Here is a 12,772-nt window from a genome sequence, read left to right as displayed (position 1 = left end):
GAATTAAGATTAAACACTTTAATCAACTATAATAAATCAATATATATTATATAAAAAAGTCTGATTCATGCATCAGATTACATAAATTATACAACTGTCACATTAGGCAAGGCTTACATACTTTTGAGTTTGTATAGGTAAAAATGTATACAAGTTACTAAGAGCATTTTCCTTAACAAGTGTAATACTCTTCAGTTATAAATAATGCTTGTGTCTTTCAAGTACCTGCTAAATATACACATTTCTAGATCTGCAGCATTCTTCTGTACCTCAAAATACAAACCATCTGGAAGCTTCAAAGATTTATAGGCCCAACGTATCATTTGTTACAGACTTCAATTCCATGGTAAGAGGGGATTTTTTTTGACATAGAAAAGAAATGAAATAAAATGCCAACTCGAGTTTAATGCTTGAAGAGCTTCTCCACTACTTATTAAATACATCTCGAAAGCCTCCAGATGCAGATGAATTAGTTAAGGTGCCATCTACTGCATATTAAATACTTCCAATCGCTGCATCTGGATTAGGAGAGTTATAAATCTGTGAAAATGGGGGCTTTCGAATGTGCGCTGACAGACCCTTGCATCTACCATCACGAACCAGCAGCACTGTGATCCTTTACCTCTTACTTCAAAGAGATCAAGTGAGCGAGCATGCTTCATACTTCACTTACACACGCACAGTGACACCTAGCATATCTACAAGACATATGAGCACATGGACATCAAAAAGTCCCAGTCTCACTTACAGACCCCGAGGCCGGGAGCTTTGCCTGAAAAGCCGGAGGAAGAGAAAAGCTCCAGTGTAACAAGTACGAGATCTATTAAAGCCAGTTCTTTTGTGTTTTTTTAGATTCTCCTTGCTAAAGAGCAAGCACCCTCACAGGGGTGGTGGGCGGGGGGAGAGAGGGAGGGCAGAAGAGTTGGTGAAGGCAGGAAAGCAAAGCTGTCACTAATGAGCTGGGTTTTACTTAGGTTTCCAGTCCTGAAGCCCTTTTCAATACAAGGCAACATTTTCACAGCTGGAAAATTACAACTAAAGCTTCATTTATTGCCAAAAGCAATAGACGTAGTTATGAATAATCTATGGATAGCACTACGTTCACGGGAGAATGGCAAAACTAGGCTCAAGGCAGAATAGAGCAGCCAAAAGCAATACTTAAACGTCTCTCATGAAGGGGGGACACGTCACTTATATACAATTCTAAGATATGACCCTGCTACTCAATGAATGAAACTGAGGCCTAAGTGGAAGGACAATATGTTCAGTATTTTCAGAACTGAATTTTAAAACTGGGAGGGAAACTGGTTATAAAATAAGGCTACTTTAAAAATAATAGAAATATTTTAATTACATAACAGAAGTATATTAACTTAAGATATTGAGATAAATATCAATTCTGTGGTTTTTAAAAAAATCCTCTTATTGGTGGAAATATTTTTGATCATGCATTTTAAGCATAAATAAAATCCATTTATAAGTCTATAGTGCTGTGCTCTATTATTTAATGAGTACATATATTTTATTTCTATTTCAAAGCTATTAACAAAATACACCATTAGAATACTACTGGTAAAGGTTACATTTTGGAAAAACAAACTAAGGTGACTTTTGGCCTTCCTTCTACAATGCTAGCAAATAAAACTAATCCACATGCACTTCTGCCCAAATGCAGGAAACACTGATATGTTTACTGGGGAACTCATTTTCACTTTTTGTTTGTAGTTTATTATATTGACAGATTATGAAAACAAATAACTTGTACTCTGGGTCATGAGGAAAACTTCATAAACATTCAAACAGAACATTTTTAGGCAGTGATAAATGCAGGATGAGTTTTCAATAGAATTCTTATCTCAGATTTAAAGATAAAAATATTGAGTCAGTTATAACCAAATCTCTCACATGTGGATAAATCTAATTCTTAACAGTTTTTATACAAGCAAAGAATGTCTCCTTAAAAATGAATCTCCTCATAAAAAGAATAGTAGTTACTTGAATGATACTTTTTACCGATCTCTATTCACATAAAACATATCCCCAATAAAAAACTAATATCTTGGTTCATTCTATAAGGAGTAAATTTGGCCAAAGCATATTAAAATATCTGTAACTAATCTGTCATAATACTAAAAACACATGAATTTTGATATTTTTAAAAAGTGTAAAAAGAGCTACAATTATACCAACAACACAAAATCAAGTGCTAAGAATTTTGTAAATATTTAATAAATGTTAATTAAAATGGCACCATGTTAAAAATAATTAAGATTTCAAATGGAAAAATAAAATTCTACACCAGATTTGGAGGTTTAGGAAAGATTTTTTATATATATATGAAAGAAAAAGTTGGTAGAGCTATTTTCCCTCCTCCATTTCTTCATTTCAAAAATTACTGAATTTTTGTATTTGGGGAAAATTTTCACAATTTCAAAATGTATGCTCTCATAGGAAAACTAAAGAAACTCAGAAAATACAAATAACAGGGATTTGGGCTTATGAACTAAATATAAACTTGGCCAAGTATTATCTGATTCAGAATATTAAAATAAGCAAAATGATTATATCTGCTTTGTATTTAACTTTCAAGTAAGTCTTAGTACAGCTGCATATAAGACAAAAATGCACTTCATTAAAAGGCTGAGAAATATATGTCTCCATATACAGTGTTTTTTCATTTTAAATTCAGAAGAAACAGTGTTTCATAGTAAGTATTTTAGATTGTAAGGTAAAAAATAAGCTGTAATTAATATTTTTATAATCATTGCTTTTCACTTTACATTTCAGACTAATTTTGTACAACTACTGGAAGATGATTCATGGAGGTATTCAACATTTTGGGGAAGCAGACATAAAAAAAAGTGGACATATAATTTGGTGATAAATCAATTCTTAAAGGGTAGATGCAGATTAATGTGTAACGTCATGCTAATAAAGATCTGTTCTAAAAACTCACTCTTTAGTAACTGTTATTTTGGTTCAAGACCCAAATGCAACCATCTGTTCTATTATTTATGGAACTTGAAACCAAGCCTAATTCTCTATTCCGAGAATCTGCCCACTGTTTTGGGTTATCAGGCATCAGATGATCACCTACTTTTACCCTCCAAGTTATCTTCAGCTTTAATTCTTACTATTTTCTTTGCTAGTGTTTTATAGGCATTTAGAATGGCAAGAAAACAAATTACATTAGCTTATCTCCCGCTTGTAGCTTAGACAAAACTCAAATGTTACATTGAAAAATGAATTCGAGAAATCCGCGCTGTTTGAAGTTAATGGACTTTCCTAAAACACGTCATTCTTCAACAAGGCCTTTGGAGCATTACTTTTGGATAAAGAGCAAAAATCTGACGCTGGAGTAACATAGTAGCAGCTCATTTTGAAACCAAGGTTCAGAATCAAGAGTGACTTGAAGCAGCTCCCCTACACACACGTAATACTGCAGTAGCAATGATGCTTCGTTGAGCACACATACATTTTCCAATTGAGAAACTGGTATCATTTTAGAGGAAACCAACTGATTTTAAATGTCCTAAAAACACATGTATATGTGAGGTATATGCACGTATTTTATATGCAAAGATACATGAACTTATCTTCACGTACATACGGATGTATATAAAATATGAACTGTTTTGGAAGTAGTGTTTATAATGAGCAGTATTCCTGCAGCTGAACTGTCTACAAATTGAATGCTCAGGAACCAACCACAGTATCAATTCTCACAATGTCAAGTCATGAGAAATCTTCCTGAGGAATGAGCCACGACTTCTGAAGACATGCCTGGGCCTCGGGCAGGTGCGCGGGCTGGCCAGCACCCCAGGGGATCCCAAGGAGCTGCTGACTTATCTGGAATCTGGCCCTTTTCCCTTTCAAAGTTTTAATTATTGAGCTCACTTCAAAGGTCACTCTTGACAGTCCCCGCTCACATTTACAAGTAAAACACCTTTTCCCAACGGACGAGCCTGGACTGAAACCTGCAAGTGCAGTCTCTTCCGGTAACAAGTCTTTCCTTCTCTCTTTCCTTTTCTTCCCCTCTTTCTTCCCCCAATTACCACGGCAGCACAAATGGCTCGTTAGCTGTTGGAGAACTTGCCAGCCTTCCTGGACGGCTCGTAGGGCACTCGGAGGATGCTGGGCGTCTCCTCCATGACCCGCACGAGGAGGTTGTCGATGTAGTCCTCCAGCTCCCGGATGTGGGTGTCCTTCCTGCGCAGCAGCTCTTTGTGCTTCACCAGCTCCTGCAGGACCTCCTCGTAGGTCAGACTGCGGTACCCGGCAGTGGCATCAAAAGGGTTGCTGTCCTAGAACGGGAGAGAAGCCGGCACTTTAGTTCTCAGGAACAAAATCAGAATTATTCTGAACTTCAGCTTCTGGTTTTTCTCTGTCCTTGGCGAGAACCAACGTAACAGTTCACAGAACAGCTAGTCAGTTCTGAGGCAAGCGCTGGGTCAGGTCAGAGGCATCAAAGCCCTTATTCTAATTCTAAATTCTTCTATCATCATTTTTTACAGTGTGGACAATGTCCTAGTAAAAGAGACAGACATACAACTTAAGATTCAGATAAAATGTTCTCTAATAAATTTAACTGAAATAGGTAAAAATTAAAGACCCCTAAGAATTAACTTGGAGGAACTATAGGAAGCTGTTGAAAACTATACATTTGGACATTAGTTTAGTGCTCATCAAACTGCTTCCGCTGAACTGTATTTTAATGCTGTGTCTTTGACTTTATTGAAGATGGGTACAATCAGCAGCCAAGATCAAATCTGCTTCTTGCTATGAAATGTTGAAGGCATTCGGAATGAAATCTTATAAGATGCTCCCATGGGAGTAACTTCTGATTTAATTTAGAGGCAAACAGCTTTTCCTCCCCCGAGTAACTAGTTCATTTCTATCTCATAGTAGCAATACCTATATACCTTATTTTATTTCCCTTTTTGCCCTTGTTATCAGGAAACTCAGAGTTCAACTATGATCACGTTAATATTTAGTATTAGTATATTTGCATTCTCTTCCATTTCACTATTGATTTACTTTGTGAAAGTTATTCCATTAATGAAAATTCTTTTTACATTAATGTATAAATATAAACAAAAAAGAAAAAAAGGCATTGACCTAATTTTCATTACAAAGCATTCTAATATTAAAAGAAAAATATTTCTCAAGAATTTAATAAAATATGTCATCAACCATTTATAGTGGATAGATTTTTCTTTTTTTTCTTTTTTTTTTTTTTTTTAATATATTTTATTGATTTTTTACAGAGAGGAAGGGAGAGAGATAGAGAGCTAGAAACATCGATGAGAGAGAAACATCGATCAGCTGCCTCCTGCACATCTCCTACTGGGGATGTGCCCGCAACCCAGGTACATGCCCTTGACCGGAATCGAACCTGGAACCTTTCAGTCCGCAGGCCGATGCTCCATCCACTGAGCCAAACCGGTTTCGGCGATAGATTTTTCATTATGTAAAATATAAAGCCCACAGATAAATTACCAGTAATATTTTTTATGTCTTTTTATACATAGTTCTCTCACTAAGCTCAACAAATTAAAATGTTTATCACTTTATCAAAATAAAATACTGGGGAAATTGGTCCTGCTCTTTCAGACTACCCTATCTAATCTATTCAGTGGGAGACAGAGAATAGGGACCAATGAATGCAGAAAGGTTCTTTTTCCATTTTTCATAGACATTAAATTTGCCTTTACTCATTTTCAGGATCTACTTTAATTTGCTATGTGTCTAGAACTTTCCATGAGTAAAGCCAAAGTGTAACTTTTTATCCCCTCTTCCCGCAGGCACCAGGATTGCAAACACCAAAAATCAAGTTTGAGTACCGGCATCAATTTGATGGGTAAGTTATCCAACCACACTTTCTTCTCCGGGATAACAACAGAAATCCAGGAAGGGGAAACTCTCCCAGCCCCACAGAATCTCTCCGGTTCTGTGGGGAAGATCTAGCTGGCACCAGGCGGAAATGCAAAAGGTGCAGCTCAAGCAGTGGCTCCGTTTGTTCAAAGGAAGAAGCAAGGCTGGAGGCACGGTGGTCAAACAGGTCATCGGTACAGAATGGCCGGCAAGGAAGGTTCAGGATTGGGAGCTGAGAGAGGCTGAAATGGCAGGTTCCAAACATCACTGAGGATGATCAATGCCATCGCTAAGGACTTGCAGGTTTATTGCTGTGGGAGACAGGAAGCCTTCGAAGGTTTCCGTAGACAAGAAAGATAGGACTGAAGCCACGTTCTAGGACAATGACAATGGCAGCAGTGGGGAAAATCACTTGGAGGGGCTAAGAGTAGTTATAAAGCTATTGAAATATCACAGACCAGATACTGATGAGGGCCTCCACCAGACCAACAGAATGAATAGGGAGACTGCTAAGGGGAAGTGAGTTTAAGTTCTGTAAGATATATTTAAAACACCTTATTTTGTTTTAACATTAGAAACTGGGAAGATACAACCTCATGCATTATATTACCTTTGTCTCTAAAAACATTTCAGAATGTTACTCTGCAACAGTTAAAGGACAATTCTGTTAATCTACTTTTATTCTCTTCTCTCAGATCAATCCATCTTTTTTAAGATTAAGTCTCAATACACACACCCTCTCATGTATTGAATAGTTTATTTAATTGGTCATGAATAGAGATATAAAACATTAATATAATTTCCTAGCCATATTCTTATTAAATAATTATTAAGCAGGTTTCTATAGAAAAGATACACTATAGAGCAGCGGTTTTCAACCTGTGGGTCGCGACCCCTTTTGGGGTCGAAGGACCCTTTCACAGGGGTCGCCTAAGACCATCGGAAAGCACATATATAATTACATATTGTTTTTGTGATTAATCACTATGCTTTAATTATGTTCAATTTGTAACAATGAAACTGGGGGTCACCACAACATGAGGAACTGTATTAAAGGGTCGCGGCAGTAGGAAGGTTGAGAACCACTGCTATAGAGGTAAGTATATATTTTTTAATTTATTAAAAATAAGCTAAAATTCCTCACTTTAACTTGGTCTCTGAGACAGAGACCAACCTAGCTCTCACTCTGACAAATGAGATGTTCTCTAAGGTCTTTTAACTCTAAAATGTCCTGGTTTACATAGTGGTATTTCTGAACTGCATTTTTAAAAAGTAATACCACCCAACTAATATGATTTCATCTTTCTAATAAAATATTTACTGAAAAATAGGGATTCTGGTGAGAACTGCAAGGATTCATGAAACTAAATGGGATTCATTACTGATTGGTTGACTTATGTTTTTCTTAATTTAACTTAAGAATCACATGCCTGAGTCTCTCTAATCTTAATCAAATTATACACATATGAACTGACTTCTACAAATTAAGTGATGAACATAGTTAGAAAATCACTTATATTGTTATATTTAGCACTATACCAGTAATACCAGAAAATGTAGCTAAAATTTTTTTAAAATATTTCTCTAGAGATGATGAGGATGAAAAATGTCAAACTATTCTTATTTTGACATAGTCTAAATTTTATTTCATGACTATCTAACAATTTAATCTCAGAATAATCAGTTATTATCCTGGAATAGTGTTACACTATACAGCCATAATCTAAAATATACAGATCCATTATTCAGTTCATTCTGTTCCCCTACAACCTTCTAATACTTGTGTATAGGCAGACTTCCTGGAAATACACTTCTGACCTTTTAATAAATTTTCCATTTGTCCTTTTATGTGAAAATTTTACCCCAAATTTCTGCATCAAGTTTTTAGGCAGAAAAACATTTTAGAAACACATGTACTATAAACTATATTCTGAAAAAATATATAAAATAATTAAAGTCTTATGCTTAGTTCCAGATTTTATCCCATATTTGAAAAGCAGGTAAATATCTTTTAATTTTAGGCATAAGATTCTTAAATTGATACACTCAATAAATATATATCCTTGTTTGTTGATATAATTCCAAATAAAATAATAACTGATATCAATTCATATGTACAACAGAAAATTAAAATAAGCAAAAACAAATATTTTGCTTAAAGTGGAAAACTCTCAGGAAAATATAAATTATGGGTATAGACTCAAGTAACCTACATGGGACGCCTCAGTACTCAACATTATTTCCTCCAGCACTCCGCACAGACAGCACATATGTTTTTAAGATGTCGTCTTATATTGAAATGTAAATTTTTCTTCCTTCTTCCCCTTTCACAACCAATTCTTTTTCATTCACACCCAACCTCTGTTAAAAATTTCCATATGCAGATATAAGGAATTAGGTGTTGGGTGAGAGAATAGAATTATTACATGAAGTTTTCTAATCGAAATCTTAAATAACATATAGTTGTGCAAAAGACTTTGAGAATCACTAGTGATCTGTTTTTACTTTACACAGTAAACTAGGAAATGTATATATATTTTTTACAATATTTAAATTTGAACAAAAGCAAATTATCAGGACTCAAAATAACTGAAGATTTAAAGAAAGGTTGTCCTGGTAACCAAATATTGGTGGGGCACTAACTGACACCCAAGGCAACTAGAGGGGAGAGAGAGAGATAAGACGAAGGCTTGGCATTCTCTGATCATCTCATTATTGTTCTAATGAGGAACTTTGCTCTGGGAATATCATCTCAGCTACTTTCACATCTTTTGTCCTACTCCCTTCATCTCCCTTTCAGTTCTTAATTAGGCCTTAAAGAGCTCACACTGCCCTTTCAACTGGCTACTGCTCCTGTTAAAACACTGTGCTTTCACAGACAGGTGTTGGCACTAGCATACAAGACATACAAACTTAATTACAAAATACTATGTCCAGAAGGGGGAAAAACAACTCGGTGGATGGCTATTATCGGAGAACTTAATGTAAATGACTTCAAACATCTTCTAATCTTCAACATAAAAATTGTTCAAATACTTTTCCTCAAAAAACGATCGGTCTGAGGATGGGCTCCTCCTCCTATTTGTATCTTGCAGTAAATTAACAACACCTAAGTAATCCTTTAACTGTCCTTTAGAATCGTTAGTATTCCCGAGAAAAATAATCACACATCAAGGATTCTTTTATCACTTTTAAATCCTTTAACTAAAACAATTTTCACATTTTATTTCTTTAAAGAATTCTAAGGATGCTTTTACAGCAATAAATTACAAGATTTGGAAAAATACATTTACAAGCACATAGAAATTGTAATTAAGGTTACTTAATAAACAATAGCTACACATGAAATCGATTTTTTGATGTTTGCATTTTGTTTGAGATTAAGTAACTTGCCTGATAGAATTCATTTTACTATTTGATCAAAGGCTCACTTCAGATATTCTGACATTTCTCGCCAGACTGCATCTTATAAAGACTGGAGTATTTATGAAGCATAAAAACTTACAAATCATTTACATAAAACAGCAAGAACACAGCACAAAGCTTCTATAATGTTTTCTATAATTTTAAAGAAATAACTACATTTAGAATGGTTTATACACTACCATGGTTTCTTCTGAGCATAGCTCATCATAGAAAATTGTGATATGTTATTGCTTTAAAAAATTCTTATTATACATCTGGATCACACACATTAAGGGCAGATGGTTCAAAGAGCAACCACCAGCATCTTGGAGTAAAGGCTCTACTTCTGTTATTCAATGAGAATTTAGTTTTCTACCAAGAACACGTGCCCACATTTTGATAAAATAACTTCTGCCCTAGGTTTAATATATTTCGATTTGACTGAAGATGCAATGGAACTCTGAACAGAGATCCAAAACTGGATTTCAAATAACAATAGCATGAAGTTAAGATACCTGAATAATCTTTGCCAGATATGTGAGCTTAACTTGACCGCTGGCTACACCAAGCCCGCTAATATGTATGGTTTTGTTCTGTCTGGGAAGGTTAGTGTCCTAAAGGTTCTTTCAAATGCACTCCTGGTTAACTGCATTTCCTGCCAGGATGCAAGATTGTTGAATGTTAATAAGCGGTATTATTCTTTCTTCAGTATTTGTCCCAACAACAAATCGTTTTCTCCACATGCTCTTATTTCCTAACAATAATGTTGGCCTTGCCATACAGCTTTCATATTAATTTTAAAACAGTCTGCAAACAAAATATGTATATGCTAAGCAGGCTTCAATTATAATTATGTTTACCTGAAGTTCTATTAATTGTATAAAAGTCACACCCTATCATATATTAAAAATAAAGACTAGGTTTTGCTTTTCTTCTTTCTCCCCAAATTATCATGCTAAGCTATAATCGGTAGGTAACAGGGATTCGAGGGATGGGAGCCTTTCTGGAAACGTGTGCCCGACAGAAGGCTGGCTTGTGGCTTGCTTTCTGCTTCTCTAACCCCCTCTGCAACTTACCGGGATTTTCCTGAGGTCTTCACTGCTTGTCGGGTTCACATGAAAACTGAGCAATAAAAGACAAAACACAAATGTTAAAAATGTATCATAGTCCACATGGGAGGAAACATAAAAAACAGAACATTTTAAACCAACATTTCAGTAACAATTTCTAAAGCCCTAAATCACTCGGATGAGTGAAATTTAATCCAGGATGTAGAAGAAAACCAATATTTACTCAACATCCGAAAGCAGCTACAATTTTAAGCTTTGAAGGAAAACCCTTCAGTTATTATCAGAACTGAAAAACTTCACCTCCAAATATGTAGTTTCTAAACATTTTTAAACATGAGCATTTTACCCAGTGAGATATTTTATAAAACGAAATTTTGTAACGTTATTATTCATTTTACATACACACTCACCTTAGTCCTCCTGATAAAAAATGATGGAGAAGTAAATAAATTTAGGATGGAAAGATTGTAGCATAGAATAGACAAAGCAAACTTTGCAAAAAAAAATTCTACAGGTATTAAAGCAATTATCTTTTAAATTTTTAAACATCGGGCTATCAATAGAATACATTCAGAGTGCTAGGAACCATTTCTATCATGAATGTGATGTCTAAGTACTGATCTTCAAAATTCAAATACCCAAATGGACCAAAAAAAAAAAAAAAAAGGATTTCTTCTGTACAGAGGGTAAGAAAACATCCCGGCTGAGTGCTATCATCACTTTCTTCTCTGAAACATGTCCATTAGGAAGGGCACTGCAACCAAAAAGAAGCTAAACTTCAAAGCCATCTGATGAGTCAATATTTCATCATTGCTATTCAAGTTTAATTTTTACCCGGCACTTAAGAGTATTAGCCTTGCTAACCACTACAAAGCACGACTGTCCTCGGAACCTTTTTATACCTCCCCCAAAAGACTTAACAGTAAAATATATTTTTCACGTTATCTGTGCTTTATCAGCCAAATCATTGGAATCCTTTGAAGAAATTCACTTTCAAAACTTTGGACTGTGTGCATGCAGTCTGGACACTAGATTATAACATCCTGAAAATAATCTATTATTACAGGTACACACCCCGAGCTGTAAATCTACAGAGCATACAGGCCATGGACAGCCACCTCAAAGGAATTTCTCATAGAGCCAAGGTTTCACTTGTTATGACTAAGATTTGTAGTGCTCGCTTCAGAACTGGTGGCTGACCTCTAGCTAGGACTCCTATGGGTAAACTGAGCATTTCAGTAGAGCTGGGTGATTTGGCAGAAAAGACTGGAATATGTTTTAAATACCTATAATGCACCATTTATAGACAGAGGCAGCTGACTCATTGCCTGTATCTCATCATTTTTACTGTGTTCTGGTCCCAGACTAGCCCACTGTACCGGAAAGTCTCATGAGTCTGACAAAAAGAGTGGCTTAAAAGAAAACAACAAAACAAAATCCAAAAAGACATTATCATGAAGTAGTCCTCCGCCTAGGGTGCCATGGTAGCAGCTGCTAACACATGGGGTCCCCATCCTCTCGGATTCTCAACCCAATGTGGTTAACATCAGGGTCCAGTGGGACTAACCTCTCCTTGCGCCATTATCTCACAGCGAGCGGTCTTCCAACAGGTCAAGAAACACATTCTGCTGCCTCTCTCTCCATCTGACTGTGACCAGCTCCGGGACAAAACGCCTGCATTCAGGTTTCACAGTACAGCACAGTGGGTACAAGCAGAGAAGCGGTTGAGGGCCCTGGGACCAGGAGGTGTGAATTCAAAGCCTGCTTCTGCCCTGTAATTGTTGTGTGACCTTGAGCAAGTTACTTAACTCTGATTGTCTGGGTTCCTCCCTCTGTAAAATGGGGATCTACCATACAAGTCGACTGTGAAGACTGACTTAGCATGTCAAACACTTAGCACAGTGACTGGCAGACAGGACATGTTCAACATATTATTTTATTTAATAAATATTTACATAGCACTCGAACTGTGTCAGCTACTGTTCTAAGCACTTTCCCAAAATTAACTTATTTAATCTTCACAACCTTAAGGTAGGTTGTACATTCAGAGAAATTGAAGGACAGTTTCAAGTTCTCACCAGTTTACTTGTTTCTTTACTCAATATTTGTTCTACAAAATAAATCAAGAGTGGATGTTGTAGGAGAGATAATAATGATTCCTTAAAACATATTTCAGTGTATTAATTTCAAAATTTAAAATTAGTTTACTTAGAATTATTTAAATGTAGAAATACCACAGAGTAAAAAATAAGCTTTTACATTCAGAGTACATTCAGAAAATAGAAATCCTGGTGTTATATTTATTGTGATATAATCATCTACATTTTCAAAATGAGGACATGAGAGCCACAAGGAGGTGTGGTGACTTGTGTGTGGTCATAGTTGGCAATGGAGTGTCTGGCTCTGGGACCTGTCCTCCTACC

The 12,772-nt window shown here is 35.8% G+C and overlaps 1 protein-coding gene across 1 annotated transcript in view; it reads right to left on the bottom strand.

Annotated features, from left to right (window-relative positions):
* Positions 1-3: 3 nt before the first annotated feature.
* The window catches only part of RAB11FIP2 (RAB11 family interacting protein 2), a 37,766-nt gene continuing 24,997 nt past the window's right edge, over positions 4-12,772 (bottom strand). The window contains exons 4-5 of the mRNA XM_070432180.1: positions 10,356-10,401; positions 4-4,304 (exon numbers count right to left, since the gene is read on the bottom strand). Of these exons, the coding sequence (XP_070288281.1) occupies positions 4,077-4,304; positions 10,356-10,401 (274 nt within the window). The 3' untranslated portion in view covers positions 4-4,076. The remainder of the gene's footprint in view (positions 4,305-10,355; positions 10,402-12,772) is intronic.

This window comes from Myotis yumanensis, unplaced genomic scaffold, assembly GCF_028538775.1.
Source record: "Myotis yumanensis isolate MYYU_CA2020_CCGP unplaced genomic scaffold, mMyoYum1.0.hap1 SCAF_13, whole genome shotgun sequence".
NCBI lineage: Eukaryota > Metazoa > Chordata > Mammalia > Chiroptera > Vespertilionidae > Myotis > Myotis yumanensis.
This window is presented reverse-complemented; position numbering and strand designations above follow the sequence as displayed.